Source organism: Entelurus aequoreus, linkage group LG05 (assembly GCF_033978785.1).
Source record: "Entelurus aequoreus isolate RoL-2023_Sb linkage group LG05, RoL_Eaeq_v1.1, whole genome shotgun sequence".
Lineage (NCBI taxonomy): Eukaryota > Metazoa > Chordata > Actinopteri > Syngnathiformes > Syngnathidae > Entelurus > Entelurus aequoreus.
In genome coordinates, this window is record NC_084735.1 from 62,513,520 (window position 1) to 62,537,227 (window position 23,708).

The 23,708-nt window shown below is 37.3% G+C and overlaps 2 protein-coding genes across 2 annotated transcripts in view; one reads left to right on the forward strand and one right to left on the reverse strand.

Annotated features, from left to right (window-relative positions):
* Nucleotides 1-2,220: 2,220 nt before the first annotated feature.
* Nucleotides 2,221-9,028, reverse strand: LOC133649956 (V-set domain-containing T-cell activation inhibitor 1-like). The gene is made up of 4 exons (XM_062046673.1): nt 8,848-9,028; nt 3,576-3,884; nt 2,660-2,935; nt 2,221-2,594 (listed from the first exon to the last, which is right to left on the reverse strand). The coding sequence occupies exons 1-4, from the start codon at nt 9,026-9,028 to the stop codon at nt 2,221-2,223; spliced, it is 1,140 nt and encodes a 379-aa protein (XP_061902657.1).
* gabrr3a (gamma-aminobutyric acid type A receptor subunit rho3a) overlaps nt 8,790-23,708 on the forward strand; it is a 28,296-nt gene continuing 13,377 nt past the window's right edge. The window contains exons 1-3 of the mRNA XM_062048571.1: nt 8,790-9,169; nt 13,663-13,775; nt 23,597-23,664. Of these exons, the coding sequence (XP_061904555.1) occupies nt 9,027-9,169; nt 13,663-13,775; nt 23,597-23,664 (324 nt within the window). The 5' untranslated portion in view covers nt 8,790-9,026. The remainder of the gene's footprint in view (nt 9,170-13,662; nt 13,776-23,596; nt 23,665-23,708) is intronic.

The window sequence follows — 23,708 nt, forward strand, 5'->3', positions numbered from 1 at the left end:
TTTATTTAGGGCACCTCATGCCACAAACCCTAAGTTACCACCCCTCAAAACTGGAATTGTATGCCTTTTTTTCCTGAAAATGATCCTAATGTGGACTTTCTGTAAAACTGCATATCACATATGTTTCGTAGCTATTAGTGGAGAAGAGCCTTTCTGCCCTTATTCAGTTGCTTTCAGACTAGAATTCCTGACCAAGTGAGAAGAACATGCACACAAAGACACACTAACATATTTTCCCCTACATTTGAGGGCTATAAACAGCAAGGTCTCATTTGTCACTTTTCTGCCTACATTAAACACAGATGTGTTTGCCACAAAGCACTGGAATGTTACACCTCCAGACTGGGGGAGGGGGATTGATTGGCTACCAAGCGGCGAGTGATTATGCGTTCGTTAAGTCTAACCATATGCCGTGTGATTCCAATTCTGAGCAGGCGCCAAGGAAAAAGTGAACGTGGAGGAGAATGAAGGAAAACATGGGATGTATTTCCGAGAAGCCTGGTGAAAATGATTGGATTGACAGTTTATTTAGGGTCTGATATGTTATTTTCTTCTGCTGCAAAGTTGTCAGGCTCAGTATTGACAAACTTCACCAGCTCTTCACTGCTGGACTGCTGACAAGCATTTTTTTCTTTCCTCAGTTTTTCCTTCTTCTTTTCCTTCTGGTGTTGAATCCTCAGCGTTGTAATTTTCTGTTACATTTCTGCCAGGCAGTCCTTCCCGCGGTCGGGGTTGTAGGTGTAATCCACTGCAGTCAACAGCATGTTGCCTGATGATGTATGTAGCTGTGTGGTTTGGGTCTTTGTGCAGGCCAGCCTCAATAAGACCTGCACCATTGTGTCTGTGTGTCGTCGACTGTACTGCTGCAGGCAGAGGGAAATGAAACATTCAGTAATGAGACAGTTCACGACAACTAGAAACTGTTCCGATCAGGTCGGGGTGTAACATGTTTAGCCTCGTCCCCCAGTGATAACAGTATTTATTAATAATACCCACAGGGGTTCTATTGTACTAAACCAACTTTTCTTGCCTATTTTTGTGTATTTGGTATCCTTATAAGTCCCGAAAATCTGACATCAAACCATAAAGGCATGGCGGGGGACCAATCTTGCCTTCTTCTATTTGGATTTTGAGTATGTATTTTTCCATTGTTACGACAGAGGATATCTCTACATATGGTAGCGGTTTACCCAAAAAGCTTTGCGCGAGTCTGCCATTTTAATTCAGTTGTAATCAATAAGTTCCTTCTTGTTTTTCTATCCACTTGTTGAGGGGCAGACTGGCTCATACATGCACACACGTGCTAAAATCCTGCACTGCTGCCATTTCTTATATATAAAAAAAAGAAGCATATAGCTCTAACTTATCTGTGTCAGTAGACTCGAGGTGGAAGCGCTAAAAACTACTACGCAGTCAAAGGGGGTTTGGAGTGGAGGAGGGCTTTGGCACGTAAATAAGACGGCCAACAAAACGGCACATTCTGAAGAGACAGTCAGAAGGGGACTTGAAGATGGTCTGTATAACAAAATCTATGCACAATTTTGACCAGAGCACCAACATTACTGTATTTGTTATGTAGAACAAAAGAAAGTGTTTTAAATTTAGGGGAAAAAAACATAATATGACCTTTTTAAAGTACCAGTCGAGTGGAAAAACAAGTTGACTTTATATGCTTATTTGTGTTCCATTAAGCCATATACAATTGTATTTACAATCTAAATAAAGTATGTGAAAACATCACAAAAAAACACAAATTCAGTCAACCATTTTGAATATTGCGCTCTGAATACCTTTGGCTATTTTTGGAGATTGACATCACAGCAGTAACGCTTCTGCACTCTGACAATGTTATCAGATCAGTCATACTGGAAATACGCAAAAATTGTGACGAAATGTGCTGTTTACCATTCACAATCCTTATGTATGTCAAGAGCATATATGCTTGGCTTTTTTATACTGCTCTGAACAGGGCTGGTTATGAAGTGTTTTAAATGGGCTGTACTTCTTGACCTTATGTTATTAGAACACCTAAGATGTGTACAGTTTTTGTAATATTTTTCCTTTAAATGCTGTGCATATGAGATAGAATTACAGTACCTCTATGCCTGAGACACTGTGGAATAGCCAAAATGATGGTGAACAAGACAAAAGCTGCAGATGCTGCGGCGCTCCATCGTGACCTCTGCAAACTCCGCTCAGTCAAACCTGCAGAGCAAGGATTTATTTCTGGTATTTTTTTCTTTCTTTCTGAGCAGTGTAACACTCACCCATTGATGCCACGGTGATGTTGACATTGGTCTGAACAATGAGTCGGCTCTGCTGGCCTGTGAAGATGCACGCGTACGTCCCAGAGTGCTCTTCACTGTCTGGCTTGTGAAGCAAAAGGGATCCATTACCCAGCAGGAGGTGCTCCTCGTCCAGTTCGGCTAAACCCTCCCATAGGTTGACGGTGTGTCCGCCGTGTCTGCTGTCGTATCGTACAATTACTGTGGGCTCACTGGAGGAAGTGAAGGTCCAGATGAGGGTGAAATTGGGAAGACCGTGTGGGAGAATGCAGGGGATGCACAGTGTGTGCCCCTCTTCCTGTGTCATCACTGAAAGACATGACCTTTTTGTTGCTGTCGACATATCATCCCATTTATTATAAATTTGGCATTACCTTGATTTTTCCGAGAGGCGGTCCACACTTGGGTCTTGTCCGCTGACACAAATGAACACAAGTAGGTATACTCAGAGACGTTCCCCTGAATCTTCACTGAACTTTGTACGTTGAAAAGTCCCTTGTGGTCTGTGGTTTTTGTGGTGACATTCTCAAAAGATTCCTGTGTAGAGGGGGGGACTGTGGCCCATGTCACAAGGGGCGCGGGGTAGATGTTGTTGGAGGAGCATGTGACCATTTCATCACTTAACTCCATGATGACAGTGTGGATCAGAGCTTTAGGGTAAGACAAAAAGACATCCTGATGAGCACCATGCTATTTCTTCCGCTTTCTGTTCCCTGTAGTAGTAAGACAGATCTACCAGCAGATGGTGCTATTTGAGTGCATTTATTGCAAATATAAGCTAAACAGTAAAAGTGTAAGTACCATATAAGCTTTTATTTAACAAATAATCTGGTAAAAATAGAAGAGAGTGTATTCTTTGAGTCGTTGTTTAACAAAGGTTTTTTTTTTTACATTGGAATGTATGAGAAATACCTTATGCTTGACTTTGCTCTTGTCTACAGCGATGCAATTCTTTAGATCAGTGGTTCTCAAATGGGGGTACGCGTACCCCTGGGGGGGTGTTATGGTATTTTTATTTTATTTTTATTTTTTTTTGTCATAAAGAAATACAATCAAGTGTGCTTACGGACTGTATCCCTGCAGACTGTATTGATCTATATTGATATATAATGTTTATATTGTGTTTTTTATGTTAATTTAATAAAACAATTAAAAAAATACAGTATATATTTTTATTTTTTTTAAATTTCTTGTGCGGCCCGGTACCAATCGGTCCACGGACCGGTACCTGGCCGCGGCCCGGTGGTTGGGGACCACTGCTTTAAGGTATGTGGATAAAACAATACCGACCCTTCACTTCCAGGTTGACAAAGATTTCTTGGTTCCCCTTGCGTGTGCTGGTGTAGCACTTGTACCTCCCTTTGTCCTGAACTTTGACCCTCCTGAGCAGGAGAGATGCGTTCCCTTGAGGGATATGGGAGTTAAATAGACAAGTCCTCCCGCTGAAGTGTTTGTTCTGGAGCCCAAACTGATCCTTGTTGTAATAGTAGCTGTGTACGGGTATTTGCTGCTTGTACCAGTGGATCACCACTGTGCCGGGGGGGTTGAAGCTGCAGGGTAGGATGCAGTCGTCATGGATGATGCAGGAGATGTTGGTCTCTGCAAGTCCAGCATGAGCATAGTTTGGATACAGAGAGACATCACAAACTTTTTAGATTAGTGGTCGTGCTGTACTTTGCATTATTAGTTTGAAAAAGTATTGAGTCTCATTGACTCACAGGTGTCAAACTCAAGGCCCGGGGGCCTGATCTGGCTCGTCATGTTATTTTATGTGGCCCGCAACGTTATTTTATATGGCCTGCATCCTCATTATATACGTGGTCTGCAATGTCATTTAATGTGGTATTCTACATAATTTAAGCGGTCCGCAGCATGTGGTCCGCCAAATTGTTCATTATGGCCTGCCACGTTATTCAAAGTGGCCTGCCACATCACTCAATGTGGTCTTCCACGTCATTCATTGTGATCCGCCATGTTATTTAATGTGACCCTCTGAAAGCAGCCATAATTGCGATGTGGCCCTCAATAAATGCAAGTTAGACACCCTTGCATTAACTAATCATTAGAGATTAACTAATTACGCTTGAATCTTAATATTTTTAAACACTGTGTCTGACCTATGAAATATAGGTTTTCCTAGAAGAATTTAAAATGTTGTAAAAAGATATGTTTCTTCTTTGTTTGCTTCTTCCGGATGTAATAGCCCTTTGTTCCAATATGTTTGTCCATATAGTGTCTATACACGGTGTATTTAAATACTATGTGAGGAAAAATATATTGTATTAAAGTAAAGGCTACTGAAATAAACAAAAACAAAGAAAAAAGTACTGTTAAACTGTTTATTTTGTTTAGAAAAATTATTAACAAAAAGCAAATGTGGTTCCCATATTGGTTTTGTGTTCCCCTAATAAACCTCTCAGCGTGTTTTTATAGGGGTTAATGTATTTTTTAAAGGCTCCCCCACTTTCCTCCCACCTTTTTACGGGCTCATAGTATTGCGCAGATGTGTGCAGATGTAACATGAAGAGTTTAGGACACAATGCATCTGTATTTTTTGTTAAACTGAAATACCCGTGTTATCTACAAAATGAGCCACCTCTGTTATTTTATACACAAAAAGTCATAGCAGAAAAGTCAGATGCAACTCTTACTGTGGATATAATTTTCTCTCTTGACATTTTTCTTGGGTTGAATTATTTGTCGAAATAGAGGTTATAGCTGCAGGCTGCCTGGACTGTCAAAATTAATTACTGTACTCTTTTATAATTCCCACTTCTCTGTGAGCGCTTTGAGTATCTAATAATAGAAAAGTGCGATATAAAATCTAATCCATTATTATTATTATTATTATTATTATTATTATTATTATTATTATTATTATTATAATGCCTTTTCTATTTTCAATCTTATTAAATATGAGGTGCCCAATTAAACAAACATGGCCATCATCCATCCCTTGAATTTCTCAGTGTAGTTACCAATTTTTACAGAATATGGATGTAAGTATAAGAGGATTTACAGTACCTTTTGAGAGTGTTGTTAAGAATTTCCCCAGGCAAATAAGCAGCACCATTGTGGGTCTGTGTGTCTCCATCATGTCTCAACAGTTGTTATCTAAGTTGTCATGCATATATATGTGTGTGTTTGGGAACAAATGCTGGTGTGCAGTGAGCCACATCTGTGCGAGCCCGCTTTACACCCTTACCAATACTAATGAAACACTGACTAATTAACCAGTCAGGTAAATATTTAACATGCCTCCTCGTGAATGGGCCTTCACGCAATACCTCTCGCATCCTAATTGTTTGCTCTTTCCACCATACTTTAACAGTGGATTTTGTATTCATCTCATTTCTGTTCTTTATCAAATAATATCTTGCTCCATTCCCCTGACTTATTAGTTCAACTGCACAGTCTAATGCGAGTCAAATGCTGCAACAACATTTTTAAATTTACACAGACAATAATGTTTGGTTTTGGGCTCTCTGGGAGTAAATATATAAGTCATGTTTGCATAAATGCATCTGCAATATATTTATGATATAAAGTGCATTGTCTATAAGTTAAAACAACAATAATTACAGGCATTACATTAATAGCATAGTTCAAGGAACAAATAAACTCATTTTACAACTCTACAGATCATCTTGAAGGAAATTTCTGTTAAAAAAATCTTTGTAGATTACGCAGTACAGGGGTATTCAAAGTGTGGCTTATTTTTCTTATTGGCCCGCAGCACAAATATCTTTATATCTATCATAGAAATACAATTCAAAAACTCCTGCAAAATTGAACAATTAGAGCAGCAAGACACTATATAATAAGTAAAGGTAGAACTGTTTATGCACAATACACACAAAGTGTCTTTAAAAAAAATATATATAATGTTTTTGGTTTTTTTAGCCGTAGCATATGTGTGTGTGTCATATTATATATATATATATATATATATATATATATATATATATATATATATATATATATATATATATATATATATATATATATATATATATATATATATATATATATATATATATATATATATATATATATATATATATATATATATATATATATCTAACAGGGTGTCCCAAAATAATGTATACACAAACACCTGGTTTACTCATTGTAAACCAGGTGTTTATTATAATTTGTTTAATTTTCAACACGTAAAATAATTTACAAACATAATTCTATTGTTTTGTCACCGCCTGTTCTCTGATGTCCGTTCTGGTCCAGACACTGCAGACAACGCGAAGCGATGGAAAAGCAAGCACAAATGCATTAACAAATGCAACGCAGTATAAGACCACCGCAACATTGCTACGAAGCCTTTTTTTTATCGGAAGACTGACCATTATTCTGTATTTAGCATCTCAAGAAAGATACAACATCCCATCAGTTGTCATCCCAGTGAACGCATACATTGTAACTTACGGTTTTATGTTCTTATTAAATATTACATTTTATCATAAATGTTTATGTTACTACTACATTATATACTGTACATAAGAAGGCTTTATAGGCAGACTAGATCGTATCCTTGTTACCTGCTTTGTTAGCTGCCTCTTATGAGCAATTTTTCTCTATTTGGAATGCACAGAGAGGAGACGTGTGTTCTTGTCTCACATTAGAATTGTGGATAATGGGCAGAATTCCAAAAAACTTTTACTTTCCCTTTAATGGGGAACTGCTCCCTTTTTTTAAATATTTTACCTGTCATTCACAATCCTTATGTGGGATGCACACACATATGTCTTTCCTTTTTTTTTGGTAAATAAAGTTTAGCAAAAGTCTGCTTACAATTGGAGCCTATGGAAGTCGCTCTATTCTGCCTATATATAAAGCGCTTAAAAAAGCATCCAAACACCTCAATTGAGGTTTTATACACCCACTGTAAGTATACAGTATGTCAGGGCTATTCAACTACATAATGAAGAGGCCCGCAGTCTCAAGAGCCCAAAGACTCAGGGGCCAGACATGGAAACGTGGATGTTTGGTCAGAAAGTGTCTCCGCAGGTTATATTTCTTTGAGACTGCGTTTACTAAATTGCAAAGTAAACACATCGGCTTTCACACTGCACTGTCAATAAATTCATTATTCTTCTCTAGCTACTTGTTTCCAGCGTGTGCAGCTAGTTAAAAGCCTGAAGAAAAATAAGCTCTAGTTTTGTTGAGGATTGATGTTCCTTATTTTGAATTATTTTCCTTCCTTAGTTTTATTTCTTTACACTTCTTCCTTCATTTAGGTTTGTGAGACAGAAAATATAAACATATAAATAAAAATATCAGACATATTGCATTAAGCAATATCATTTTATAATTTCATAGCTTCTGGATGAAATTCAATTGATGTGTTTTGGTGTCAGCTGGCATTTTTTCATATCAAAGATATATAATTGACTATTACATCATATAGTATACTATTCTCTTGCATATACTTCTTAACGTTTGCAGTCAGTGCTGCAGCCTCTCCCATTAACGCACCCTCAATGCATAAAAAAAAGAAAGAAAGTGGTTTCAATGTAAATGCACCGCAGGACTGCTTCTAAAATGCCTAGAAAAAGTGGTACATGTCTGCTCCATGTTTAAAAACACATGTGACAGGTTGGAGAATGATAACTTAGATGTGCAGTAAATGATTGAGTGTCTCCATAGCAAAAGCCCTGTATAGTATACGCAAAAACCTCATTTAAATATGGCGGTGTCCACCACTTTTCAATTGCACACACAGTCTTAGTAGATCACATGCAACACGCCCACTAATAGTATACACAGTTTTATTGTTTAGTGTGTGGCATTAGGAACTTAGTAGATCAACATCAGTGAATGCTCAATAGATGTCCTCCTGGCTATCTCCTCACACCTGCTGGAGGTTAATTTCTATTCTCTGTGCAGTGCTTTTCCTGTGCAGTGGGCCTGCTGCTGGGTTGTTGGCATCCTGTGGACGCCCCCTCCATAGTATACTGACCTTTCTCCATTGTCGCCATTCCTCAATAGTGGTTGCCTCTTCTTTTTACTTGTTGAACATCTCAGTTACTCAACAACAGGTGGATTTAATACCCTTCAAATGCTGATGTCATGAGATTTTTTTTTTCAAACCAGAGGGTAGCCCTGCAAATACGACATTTACAGATGTGAGACAAACATATGCTTACATCTGTCCCCTCTCCATGAGATCATTCACGTCCAACCATCCTGAGAGAGTGCAACTGGAGGGAAAATCCTGCTGTGTGTAAAAGTAGGCTACAGGCGTTTTATTTTTATCTCTGTAGAATGATGATGAAACCACTGGTTGTATTATCCCACCCCCCCCCGCCCTCGGCTGCCTCCAGTTTGTAGGTTACTGAAAGATTTCACCAACCACAGATAAGAAGATTAGGGAGGAATTAATGGTATTCCTTTGTCATTATTAGAATAAATTGATGTTTGGTTTTAGATCAGAGGGTGGAGACTGTGTGGGATCAGGGGGGAGCATGAGGTGTCAGGAGATGCAAGAGGAGGGATGGCACATTTGACCACCAAACTCAACCAAAGGACTATCTGGGCTCGTGCGCACCAATTTTGTCAGAGATGAGAGTGCAGGACAGCGTGCCGCGTACTGGGCATGTGCACGCCACAGCGGAATGAGTACTGCTGGGACATGGACGACGTGCCAGTAGGGGACTGAGGACTTTAGTGGGCGGGAGGGGGAGGACGCTCAGGGGATCCTCTCGTGTTCGCAGCACCGGTTTCACCATGAGAGTGGACCTCCTGGCCTTAAGACTGATATGCTTTGCCTGGTTGTGGCCTGTCACACAGCTCAACAGCAGCCACTTCCCCAGCAAGAGGAGACACAAGGAGCTCCGCCTCGGGGACGGCAACAAACAGAAGCATGGCGGGTGAGCCGAGTAGGAGTTTTAACTTTATTGCTGGGCTGTTCATGCTCTTTAGGTACCTTTTAAGAGATTTGAATCCTTTGTTGTTCTCCTGATGTGGCTTTGTGGAAGCTCTGTGATCCTTGTGGCGCTTTACTCTGTAATCAGATAGGCTGTAGGGTTGCGTAATTGTATTTGGATCGGACACTTTCCATTGGAATGGATGAGAAATTCAGGTTTGTTTATGAAAAAAAAATATTGGGGAAAAAAAACATATTTGCAATTGTGGTATATGTAATACACCAGGCTCGAACCCAGGTCTACAAATCAACACTGAGTGAGACTTATTTAAGTAGTGCTAGCCAACGAGCTCAAGGCCACAGGTTGCCAACTGATTGTGTTATAAATGCATATGTTACATAGGCTACATACATTAAGCACATAACAGGGAATCAGTGAATTAAAAATAAATGAATGCAAAGAAATGTGATATATATTTAATATCTCTTATATCTCAAATATTAGTTTGCATTCATGTGTCTTGATCCCACATGACAGTTTGGACTTTGGTAATTGTTATTCTTTTTTTCTTTTCTTTTTTTAAAAAATTAATCAGTCCAACAAAATAACACACAATACAATAATAATACAATTCCAATTCCAAAACCAAACCGGCCCAGCAACATTCAGAATAGCAATCAACAGAGTAATTGAGATAGTTATTTTTCTGTGTTCTGTCTTGTTTTCTGTCCTGATGCTCTTATTTTTGGTTTTACTTCTTGTTGAACTCCTTGTTTTGCTGCACCGTCACTTTGTTTGGTTTCCTGCCAGTGAAACTGTTTTCCTTTTCTAATCATGTCTATTTAGGTTCACCTGTTTCTCCTTGCCAATGCTTAATTGTCTTTTTTTAGCATGTCTTGCACAAGCGTTTTGTTTTTTTCAGTTTTTTACTCTTTAAAAAGGGGAACTTCACTTTTTTTTTAAATATTTTGCCTATCATTCACAATCCTTATGTGAGACAATCACACATATGTTCTATCTTTTTTATCTATTCTAACCCCTAAATAAATGCTAGCAAAAGGCAGCTAACAATGATTCAGTCTATTACACCTATAAAGCCCTCAAAAAAAACATTCAAAAAACCTCAGTTTTTTATCGTAGCTGTAAGTATATAGATCGTTATTTCCTTCAACAAGTTATTGATTCAGTTTATTTTGAACACGTATACAGATACAATGTGATACGTCATATAATCTTATTCTCATTTCTCTTTATTACATGTTCGAAAAGGAGTAGGAAAAAGCAAAGCTTATTTAATGCTAACCCTTTTTCAATTCATAGCAATTACAAAACACATTTCTTCAGTTCCTGGTCTCATTTTGTGACACAATTTACATCTATGAAATACAAGAGTTCTTTTAATAGTTAAGCTAGCCACGATTCACATAATGAGATGAAAAATATCTAATTTTCACCAAACTTCAAGATGTCTATCAATATTCTTCTTCATTGTACTTTGTTAACACTTGTAGCTTTAACAGACTCTTAAATTGGGTCATATTAGTACATTTTTGGACTTCTTTGCTTGGTCCATTCCATAATGTAATTCCACATACGGATATACTAAAGATCTTAAGTATTGTAAATGCATACACATGTTTCAAAGTAGATTTTCCCCTGATGTTATATTTTTCCTCTTTTTTTGAGACAAATTTGTTTACATTCTTGGGTAGCAGGTTATAGTTTGCTATGCACATGAGTGTTTATATGTTCTCTGTATCCAACATTATGTATTACTTGAACAGATCTTTTTTGTAACAGAGTTAGTGAATGAAGTGTATTTTTGTAGTTATTTACCCATATTTCTGCACAACAGCTCAGATATGGTAACACTAGCGAGCAGTAGGGAATTGAGTGATTTTTGATGCAGAACATATTTTTCTTTATTCATTATTGAAATATTTCATGCCATATCTTGTATGTTTTTCCATGAGATTTCCAGTTCATTTTACCATCTATTATTACTCCCAAAAATTTGATTTATTTTACCCTTTAAATGTCTACTCCTATTTGTATTTGACCTTCTCTTCGGTTACCAAATATAATTATTTTAGTTTTACTGAGATTCAAAGATACCGTAGTCTGTTTTTGTCAAACCATCTCTTTAATTTGTTCATTTCTTCTGTTATTATTTGTATGAACTTCTGTGTGTCCTCTCCTGAACAAAACTGTTAGTCCTTTGTAACTTTTTATAAATGTTTATACAGAGTGGGAATAATTGTGGTCCTAATATTGATTTCTGGGGTACGCCACAAGATATGTTTAGTTCGTTGACGCTTTTTCACCTATCTTCACGTATTGCTACCTGTTGGTTAAGTAGCTTCGTACCCAGTTAAATACCAATCCTCTGATGCCATACCGTTCTAATTTATTAAGATATTATGATTAATTGTGTTGATATTTTTTTTTATATCGCACTTCTCACAGAGAGAGGTCACAAAGTGCTTCACATGGTTAAAATACAAATGGCACAATCAAAACAAGCATACAGCATGATGCAACAACAAAGACATTGCAACTAAAATAATAAATATGACAATAAAAATAAATATTACAGGAGTGCACATTTAAATGTGTTTTTAACTACTTTGAAAAATGTCCACAGAAGGGGCAGCTCTCAGCTCATAAGGGAATGCATTTCCTTAGGGGCAACTGCTTAAAGGCTTTATCACTTTTACTTTTTAATTTGTACAAGGTACAAAAAGCAACAACTACTATTAATGGCAGACTTCATGAAGCTGACTACTTTGGGACAATTGATGATTCAGAACCTTATCTTTTTGAGACTGAGTATACAGAGGTTGAGCTACAAGTTTTAGAAGCAGAGTGATACACAGAGTAGCCCTAATGCTAAGTGCTGAACAACAAATACAAAGTACGAACATAACAATCACTTACTGTATAATGTCTGCTCTCACTGTGACGGAAACTGATTGGGTATGTGTATCTTCCCATTTAGATAAAGAAGTAATCATAATCCACACAGTTAGAAAAAAAACGACGATGTCTGGGTCTAAGTTGAATGTCAAAGTTGTCTAACTTCTCGGTTTATGGCCACAACCTTCTACTATACAAGTGAGAGGTATGATTTATGGTTTAGAATTATATTAACAACTCGGAGGCGATGCAGCAGCTCACTGGCTCAGTATGTCAATAGCTGCATAAGCTTGTTACCTTTTTGTCATGACGGTGCCGCTAACGGTAGTTCCTCTGCGCTGCTGCTTATGATAACAATAACGTTAATATTTAGGTCTCGACATGTAAATGGAGAATTATTGGATTATTATTTGGAGGGCTTTATGGGCACAATGACTCCTATTTGCTTAATTTTTAACAACCTCGTACTTGCCATATATTACAAATGATAATGCATAAAAAAGAAAAACATTTGTATTCTTGTCTTACAAAGGGATCGTGAATGATAAGTAAAATTCCCCAAAAAGTGCAGTTCCCCTTAAGTAAATAATTAAAGAGTTTGACCTGCACACCACCCTCTGGTTTTGCGTCGTGCGGTCACACCATCAGCCGACAGCATGTCTGCTTTCAACCTCAATTAATGTTTACAATTTTTTGTATTGGTTAAAAATCAGAAACATTACCCTAAATTCCCAGTTACTTCTCATTAACTTTTTATATAAAAAGTGTGCAACTGAATATTTTTTCCAGAACTCCAAGCATCCTAAGAACAGTTTCTGGAAAGTTTTTGCAACTTACCTTATCTGGATGCTTCTCTGCCCTTTTGCAGCCCTAATTGTGATTATAATGGTTGTAGTAGTTAGCCCACAGTTTAGGTACATAATCATGTTCATTTGATGTCAAAGTGTGACTTTAACCAGACTTGAAGGCAGGTGCAGCAGTTTATGAAAAATAAAGAGCAACATTGTTTTCACACATGCTCAGCTAACTTTAGATCTAACTTCCTACAATGAGCTAAAAATTACAGAAATGTACTCCAAAGTATCAGTTTTTCGGGGGATGAAGGGGCGATCCCAACTTTATGATAGTCTGTGAGAAAGATTTATTAAATGACAAAATAATGAAGGGTAAAAATGATAGAGGAAGTTCAGAAGTTGTCTGGTGGCATACATGGTGGTTGTCACTACTAGCATGCATTTGGAGTTTATTATGGCCTTGTTGCTGGGGATCCTGGATCATGTGAGGTCTAATAGAACATCTAAATCTACACAATATTTATTATGTGTTGCTTAAGGGGAAAGTGTAGAATCTATCATTATCTTTGATCAAAAGTAATAAAAGAAGCAAGATATGCATAAAGCCAACAACCAGTTAGATTAAAAAGAATGTTGAAAAACTTCCAGTAAACGAGGAACTGTCATTATTTAGATCATTGTGCCAGCTTTTAATCACACCACACACTCATCACCAGATGTCACTTCAGCAATAGATCAAGATTTTCTTGACCAATCAGCTGTTGTTTGTCCCTTTTTGCTTCTTAGACGAGTGGACCTCAAGATGAAAAAGCTGGATAGCACAAAGTCTTTGCTAATTAAATCAGAGCAGCTGCTTCGAATAGAGGACCATGACTTTGCAATGAGGCCGGGCTTTGGAGGTAAGGACCACTGTGTAACTGTCTGTCAGTCTGTTTGTCCGTCCATCATCTGTCTAGTCTAGTGGGAACCCACATTTTTATCTTTAAGAGACAAAGTAAAAATGTGCAAATAGGCCAAACATAGCGATTTTAAGCTTACAGCAGAACCATGAGTGAAGAATTTAGCAACATATCCCATATTTAAATTTAGTGAAGATTGCCCCATTTGACTAGTTAGCCTTGCATACATCTCATCAATGATTGTGAGTTTAAAAGAGCTCAGTAGGAAAATGTTACATTTTGCGCCACCTTTTTGGAATTGAAATTTGACCCTCAGGCCCCAATGTAGGCATCTCTGGTCTAGTCTTTAGTCATCTATATATTTGTCTATTAGGATTTATATATAAATTTCTAAATTCTTAGATTCAACTATATCAATCTGTGCTCGGTAAGTTTGCCTTCGGAAAGATAGGTATTAATCCAACATCGTTTTAAATGGAAATTGATAGATTTTATCAATTTTAGAAAAAAGGAACACATTGGATTTAAAAATGGCAGACTTATTATAAAGCTTAACACTTTTAATCATAAGGACGTTAAACGTTATTCAAGTCTGTCTGCCATTCTGGCATCATCGCCATCGGTTGTCAAAACAAGAATGGCGGATAGTGGCTGAGAAAGGTCACGACAAATGCAAACTCGACAAGACAAAATCATAAATTACAACAACAACTTTCGGCTACAGCACGATTGCAAAAGCCACAACAAATACAAGCAACACAATAATATTAAGCGACAAGGCAACTTTAAGCCACAAAGGATGGAAGTGACAGCGGAGCAAATTACGGCGACGGACCAACATCCAGAATATAGTATATAAGTATGAAAAATTTAAGTTATGACTGAAAAAGTTGTCACACTTCAATGTTTTTTTTCCAACTTGGTTCATTACACCCTTTTTAACTTTCCGTCTAAGGTGAGTCGCTGAAACTAGTCCGCTGTCACTTTCGTTCCGTTTTTATATTGTCGTGTTTTGGCTTATAGTTGTGTTATGGCTTTATGTTGTTTGGTTGTGGTTTGTAGTTGTTGCGGCTTTTTGCAATCTTGCTAAAGCTGAAAGTTGTGTTGTGGTGTGTCATTTGTCGTAACTTGCCTCTGCTATTGTAGCTGTTTATCAATATGAGAGTAGTAGCAGGTCAAACCATTGCTCTTTTAACTTGAAAAGATTTGGTTGCTCTTAATTTTTTTATATGTGTATTATTTCCAAGTCAAAAAACAGCAAAAGTAGCCGGTATACCTAGTGTTAATTCAACCTGAAAATATTTGTGTTGGTTGCTCTTTTTTTAATATTTGTATTGTTTATTTATTTTATTTTAAAAACAAAAGCAAAGTAGCAGGTAAATCTACTGTGAAAATGTTTGCTTCTGTACTTTTATTGAAAATGTTTTGAATACTGAAAATGTGAGCAGAAAATGTTTCCTCTTAATTCAACCTAAAATGTTTATTGCACTTTATTCAAATACAATTTCAATACATTGGCCATTAATTGTAGTTTACTTGTTTGTTTGTATTCATAATTCATTTATACCTAATTCCTACAGTAATTAGGTATAATTCAGGGGTGGGCAATTAATTTTTACCGGGGGCCGCATGAGCTACCCGAGCACTGCTGGAGGGCCACATCGACAATATTTCAATTAAATTTTGCTCAATATTATTTTTGATATATACCGTAAGATAAATAATAATAATAATAATAATAATAATAATAATAGTAATACTTCAACATAGTGTGTGTAACAGCATTCCATTACTAATATATATAAATTAACATTAATAATAAATGACAGTAAAATAAGCACACGTATGACTGAGGAGTCATAGTGTAACTTTGTGTGGTATTTGAGTTGTCCGACTTTTTGTGTGGCCTTAAACGCACCAGTGGTTTAGTGCTATGCGTGTTGGTGACAGATGACAAGTTGGTTTTGGCCTGGTTTGTACGGCAGAAAATGACTAGTTTTTCGAGATAGAATTGTTTTACTCATGTTTTTGGTGTGGTTATGTCCGAATATAAACAGTTTTGTTCAATAAAGTGATCGATATAATTCCTGTCCTCGAAGCATCTCGATAGACGTTACAATAAATGAACGGTGTTCAATTGAACGGTGTTGACGAACACCATTAGGGCCGCTTGTTGTCACTGTCACTCAAAGTTGCATTGCAAAATTCCATAGAATAAATATGTTTATTTTGTTTATAATTCAGATGGGATTTGATTTGGTGCGCGGCATATACTTGCTGCGCGCAGCAGACGCTTGAACAGTGCGCATTTGCGCAGGCACGCACCTTAGGTGAGGGGACGTTGCTTTGCAGTTCATGTGTTGTTGAAAACACGGCATTCCTCATCAACTTTTCTCTTTTTGGCGTCTCGGGTGTAAACCGTGCATCACTTGTCGCTGCATGTGCACCTTCACTCGCAGGTTACACACGGACACACGCCCATAAATAATACTTTTCAAAATAAAAGCAGCACAGTTGTGTTGCGCGCAGGACATAGATGTTTTTTCAACTTTATTTTGTAATTGCAGTTGTTCACATTCACTCACAATCACGCATACGTCCACACGGAAGTAATACAAATAACGATTTTCAAAACAAAAGCAGCACCGTTGTATTGCACACTCGACATAGATACTTTTTTAAATGTATTTTGTAATTTATAATTGGCCTCACGCGGGCCGGACAGGGACGCACAAAGGGCCGGATGCGGCCCGCGGGCCGCAGAATGCCCAGGTCTGGTATAATTGCATTACAAACTTTGTAGGAATATGTGAAATATATGAAACTTTACCTGCAGTGTCCAGTATCGGCCATTTATTTCACAGTCACACTGCCTGATTTTTTTGCTCAGAAGTTACTGAATCCATTTAAACTCACTGAATCGTTTTGGATCCTATCGTTCTAAAAAAAATACATATATATTGTCCCTAAATCGTATCGGCAGCCACAAATTCTGAAATGAATCAAATTCTTGTTGAAATGAATTTTTACACCTCTACTGTTCATATATCCATATAAATAAATGATAAATGGGTTATACTTGTATAGCGCTTTTCTACCTTCAAGGTACTCAAAGCGCTTTGACAGTATTTCCACATTCACCCATTCACACACTGATGGCGGGAGCTGCCATGCAAGGCGCTAACCAGCAGCCATCAGGAGCAAGGGTGAAGTGTCTTGCCCAAGGACACAACGGACGTGATACCCATCCATCTAGCAGGATTATTCAACTATATTGTTTTGGGGCCACATTTCCAGAAAACTACTCACCGGGGTGCCGGACATCTCCCTTTACTACTATTCTTATTTTGTATATTTCTAAGACTTAAAATGTATTGATCCAAAAGGGAAATTGTCCCACACAGTAGCTCAGTTACAAAGGATGGAAAGGAATTTTGGTGGACATTTCTTTTTTGTCTTTTTATTTTGTCAGATTTACGGAATTCGAGAAAAAAACTCCCTGTCTATATAACAGGATTGCTCTTTTGTTTTTAAAGGACCTACTACAAAAATGCTACAGTAGTCAAATATAATCTACTGTATATGACAGTGCTCAAATGCTGTTAGGAATCTGCTATAAAAATGTTAGACTTTTCCAAGTTGTTTTAACTGAACTTGCGAGCTGATATTGTGTCATTGCCCGCAGGCTGCCAGTTGAATAGCACTGATCTACAGTAAAAAATACAATTTATACATCCATCACTTTATTGTGTTTCCTCAGCAACAAGACTGATGTAGGTTACTGTGCTGTGCTTGGTATTACGCCTCCCTAAAAAGCCTTTGGTGACCTAGATTATCTACGTGTGAGACAATGACTGCAGACAGTAGTGCAGATCAAAATCATCTGAACTGTGCACCTCATCAAGAGGAGGAAGAAGGGGACAGAATCCAGATGTTTTGTAGGGGATTGAAATGTGTTGCAAAAATAACAGTACATTTGTGGAAGATGTTTATTTCAAATAGGACACCAACAGGGAAATATGGTAATGAAGACCAATGCCTTTTTGTACTTTAATAATTTTATAAGCAAACATGTTTTAGTTTAACAAGTAAAAGGCCATACTTTAAAAGAGGACTCTTAAGGATATTGTCATGTTTAAAATAGTCCTTTTCATCATCATCACTATGGACATTAAAATGTGTTTAATGAAAACTACAAATCACTGATCACGTCTGTTGTATTTTTAAACAAATATTTCATATTACTGTATTGATTATCAAATAAACAGGGCGAGACTACAGCTGCTGGTCTCATTGACTGTTAAGTTTTGTGCCCATTTGTTAAAATGTCAACCTTTTTTGAGGAAACTGATAGCATCAAGTCTGTTTTTATAAAAAGTTAACGTAAATTGGAATTTATCGCCGCAGAAATGCAGTTTATTTCACTTATATTAATAAACTTTTCATCAAGTGTTGGCTTGATAAATCCCAAATTTGACAATTTTTTTAAATTGAATTATGCTAAAATTTTATTGGCACTGTCAAGTATTTAGTTGATTATGAATTTTACAAAGCCTAATTATGGACCTCTGGTCCACAGTTGTCCATTTTCTCGTTTTAATGTTGCGGCCTGGCTGCGTGGGGCCGATGGTCCCTTGTTCCCTGGGCGCCACACCTACTGTTTTGGGTTGGGCTCTCTGGGTGGCTGGGGCTGTACTCTGGCTCCCACACATACTGGGAGGCAAATATATTGTACACGCAAAGACACATATATACATACACAAATACAGTACATACCTACACGCTCAAAGTACGTACATCCACACGCACATTCACTGTAGAAACATACATATACACATACTGTACATATGCATCCATCCATCCATTTTCTACCGATTGTCCCTTTTGGGGTAGCGGGGGGTGCTGGAGCCGATCTCAGCTGCATTCGGGCGGTAGGCGGGGTACACCAGTCACGCATAAAATTACGTTTCGTCAAACATATTAACGTCTCATAGAGGAAACTGGGTAACACACAGCACACTGACAAAGCTTAACCTATTGTTACTATAACAATCTACAAGGTTACAGTTTGCTTCTCTTTCTTCCCCCTCCATTTATCTGCTTTCTTTTGTATTTCAAGTTATAACATATACTGTATGTATTGTTGCATTTGAAACAATTGTATTGTTGATAATAGAGGTAATTATTGTTATTCATTATCAATAGTGCTTTTGGTATTTGTATTGCTCCATTTGTGGTATAAAAATGTTTATTGTCATTTGTGTTATTTACTTCACGAACTGCTTCTCTGCTTTCACTATCATATTTGTACATCGTATTTGTTGATGTTGTTCTGTTACTGTTATGTTTGTTATCTCTCTCTTATCTCCCTCAGTCTTCATTTTCTCTTTCTATACCATCCTGCGCCAAATAATATAAATCCATTTAATAAAGTCAAATACAAATAAGACAAGATAATTATCCCACACTTCTTTTGTAAAGTAAATCTGTAGAGCCGATATGGGCATCTACATCAACAATATGATTTGCCTGAGTAGCTGGGCAGGGGGGAAAAAAAAGTATTAACTTCAAATCAAAAATATTAGTTAACACTTTTTGTTTTTCATATGTGGCAAAACGACTCCCGCATTTCTAATTTTTTCTGAATCAGATTGATTTTTGCTGTTATCGGCTTTACAAACTAGGAATTTTCTTCAGTGCAATGCTGCCACATAAAAACATGCAAAATACCAAAGATAAAATACATAACCTCTGAATATAAAATGTACATATCAAAAGTTTGAAACAACTTTGCTTTAGTCAAAAACATTTTTGTCCAGCAGATAATGCTGTGTTTCAAAATAATAGTATGACTTTAATATCTTTTCAACCTTTTTACTTGCAATCCACGCTTTTTTCCCCCTCCTTTTGTTTTGTCCCCAAGTACTTTAACATTAGCCCCTCATGATCACACTTGTAATGTTATACACCAGACTTCTTAGACAGTATAATGTTTACTGTTTGGAACCAAAAATATTTATCAGTCCAGGTGATATAATCCCTCCTACTTCACTACTCTCTTGTCATGGAGGACTGATACTTCTGAGTGGTAGTCCTCATTAGGTAATGGTACTGATGGGATAGGATGTTTACAGCTCACCTCATACGTTTTCATTATGGTGCCACTAAACCATGACGCAATGGATGTATCTTTTATAACACAATATTTATGTAATACCCTTGTGGAGTATCAAACAAAGTACCACATCGACACACATTGCTTTTTAAGTGCCATGGTTTTTGGTATTTCCACTTACTATCGCCATTTACCATGTGCTAATTGGTCGGTGGTGTATGAAGTTAAACAATATTTCAGTAAAATGAAAACTCAATTTGATTTCAATTTCAGTACATCGTTGGTCAGTAATGTAATTTAATTATATAAATTTGGGTATAACATTTTGACAATAAAATTGTGTTTGTTTTAAAAATATTGGGGTCTTTAGGTTAATTTAAATTAGGCAAATAATTAACCTGACTTTTTTTATTTATTGTTTTATATATATATATATATATATATATATATATATATATATATATATATATATATATATATATATATATATATATATATATATATATACATATATATATATATATATATATATATATATATATATATATATATATATATATATATATATATATATATATATATATATATATACACGCACACACAATGCTGTGTAATTGTATTTCTTTAAAAATCCACAAACTGGAGCCCACGTACCACCAATAGTGCTTGTGGCTGCAACGATTTGATCAAAAAAAGCTTTGATTTGTAGGTTAATCATTTAATGAGCGAAACTAATAAAAATGTATAAAATCCAGACCGCATGGAGTGCTTGGAACTTTAAATACGTGGACATCATTTCTGCACCGCTGCTTTGTGTGGCAACAAACAACTGAGTTTTTTCTATTAATGCACACATGTTAAAAGTGTAATTTAAATTATTATATTTAATTATCAGAATGAGAGATGCTACAACCAATCTAGTGTAGGTCAATGTACAGTATGCCAGACAGATATGTATCTGAACAAAACATCCACATCTCAGTTTTGTGTTGTAGGTCTGTGTTTCTTAACCATGTAGGGCAAGGGCCCATTGTTGGGTTGTGAGAGCCCCCTAGAGGGCCATCAAAACTGTTTCTCGACCCCAATTTCCTCAGGATGCGGAATGGCAGCGAAACATAACTGGCATCTGTCGTCCGGCAATCCCCATCGCCGTGCAGCCGTATAGCGCAGACTTTTACGATAACTCCTGAATCCCTGCATAATCACGTGGTTCCTGCTGGCCCCACTATGGACTGGACTTTCGCTGATGTGTTGGACTTTCACAATAATATGTCAGACCCACTCGACATCCATTGCTTTCGGTCTCCCCTAGAGGGGGGGGGGTTACCCACATATGCGGTCCTCTCCAAGGTTTCTCATAGTCATTCACATTGATGTCCCACTGGGGTGAGTTTTCCTTGCCCGTATGTGGGCTCTGTACCGAGGATGTCGTTGTGGCTTGTACAGCCCTTTGAGACACTTGTGATTTAGGGCTATATAAATAAACATTGATTGATTGATTGAGAGTAAACACTGAAGTAAACACCGTGGAACGTCTCGGGCTTTGCCTGCGATTAATACCCACAGGCAGACGCGTCTGACGACATTGACTTGAGGAAAATACTTTTTCTTTGAAGCAAACAGTAACTTCATCCTTGGTGAGCATTGTAGACACAAACTCCCGCTAACCACGCCCCTGTTTCACCAGCCCCCGTAACCGCTGGTATTTGACACAGGACCCCATATTCGCTGCCTGGGATATGCCTGTATATGATTATTTAATTTTGGACCTCCAAAGAAGGTGACATTACATCTGAAAACCTTTGACAAGTTGACTTCATGTCCGTCCTCACTCATTAGGGCGTTTAAAAATGTAAAATACGATTCACCTGGAGGACGGACTATTTTGAAAGTCAACTGCATACATTATTTTGTTTGTGCATGACCTTCTGTCCAACACAAGCAGATTTTAGCTAAATTGGAGTGCCGTGTTGTGGCGACCGGCAAAAATAGAAGTTCTGCGTATATTTAGTGCAAGGATGTGGAACTTCACTGCCATGTCAGTGACGCAGGCGATGGAAACTGACACATTGTCACGCTCTGGTGGCAGAATGGACCACAGAAGCGGAAGAGGCGGAGTTGTGTGTGCAAAGTCTTTAATATGAGCACAATAAGGTAGAACACAAAACAATGGGACTGGTGGGAAAAACCAATGCCACGAAAAAAAACAGGTAGACAAAGTAGCAAACAAAAATACTAGCTTGGAGGAAAGTAGAGGGAATCGAAGCACAACAAAATGTACAAAATAAAGTAAATACTCACCAAGTCCATGCAGGGGAAAATTAGTGAGGAGATAGTTGGCGCGGTCTGATGTGCATGGAAGACATCGGGGAAAAAAACAGCAACAAAAGGTGAGTGCAATCAGTTTATACAGTATATTGAGCTAGGGATTGCTATCAGGTGTGCCCCGAGCTCCAACCTTCCTCCTACAGCCAGACACTGGAGAAAGATCGAGAGCAGAGCCAGGAAAATGCAGACAGAAAGTACAGGAATGTAACCCATATTGACTTGAATAAAAATGGAAAGAGTCCGGATTACGTTTCGTAGCCGTTTCGCATCCTGTGAAAATCAGGGGTCAGTTGTGGTTCGTATGGGCCGCAGCAGTACTCAGTTGTAATCCACTTTTCCACCACTTGTGGCAGTAATGACAATCTTAAACAATCAGAAGAAGTCCGGAGCTAAAGTCATAGAGAAGTTTCCTAAGCGCAAAAAATATGACTTAAGTGGTGAAGCTGTATTGTTATCTGTACTTTAATTTTATTGACAATTTATTTAAGAAATATATTCATTATTATTTCAGTTTATTCATTTTAGCACAACATATACATGGATGGATAATTGTGTGAGAATGTATTTTTTGTCAGTTATTTATGAGTCCCTTCTTATGCAGTATATGTGGGTAGTGCTTATTTTTGTAACCAGCCTGACCTAAGCCTAAGATTTGTGTTAAAAGCTTTGTGATTAACACATGGTTTCATATCATTTGACAAGGTTGTAAATTGTAAGTGAGTTAGCAATAGTTATTGAATATGATTGAAAACAAGAGTAAGATTACTAATTCAGTGTTAATATTTGAGTCTATGGGCCCCAGGGCCCTCTGTATTGCAAAGGTTGGGCCTCGAGGTCAAAAAAGTTGAGAATCCCTATTATAGGTGACAAAGTCAATTACTGTAATATATAATGACATATTTTATTAATACAATTAACAAACATTTTATTTTAGGAATATGTCCAATATAAAAATGTGCTGTCAACCGAGAAGGGCCACTGGACTGCTCTTTGGACAGCTTGCATTAGTTCAAAAATCTAAACTCCACATACATGTTCAGTTTCTGTTGAGCAAATTTGTTAGACACTTCTTAAAGTACACCAGTACACTCAAAGACATAGATCGTAAACTATTTTCTATGTGGTCATAGCATCATAGCATCTTTGTGAAAAGTGCTGCTATATCCTCTCTGATCTGTTGAGTCATGATTATTATCTAATGTTTTGTCTCCAGCGTCTCTATAGTATGGATTACATCTCCTCGTACGGATCGAAAGGACATTTAAGCGCATAATCTGTGGTAGATGTACAGATGAGGGACGATAAAGTAGATCATGGTGTCATGTTAACCAGCTGTTGTTGAAAGCTGATTTATCGTGACATATGATCCTTGTTCCAGGTTCTGCTATTCCTGTCGGCATCGATGTCCAGGTAGAGAGCATCGACAGCATAAGTGAAGTAAACATGGTAGGTTGCGTTTAGATTTACAGCTATACAGTACAATTCATCCT

What these genes read in the sequence shown, in the direction of transcription:
- LOC133649956 (XM_062046673.1), bottom strand. Translation starts at nt 9,028, where the DNA reads ATGGTGAAACCGGTGCTGCGAACACGAGAGGATCCCCTGAGCGTCCTC. An exon ending in TGTCAACCTGGAAGTGAAGG is followed by an intron (nt 2,936 to 3,575) that starts GTCGGTATTGTT and finishes CTTACCCTAAAG; the next exon opens with CTCTGATCCACACTGTCATC. An exon ending in CGCCTCTCGGAAAAATCAAG is followed by an intron (nt 2,595 to 2,659) that starts GTAATGCCAAAT and finishes CATGTCTTTCAG; the next exon opens with TGATGACACAGGAAGAGGGG.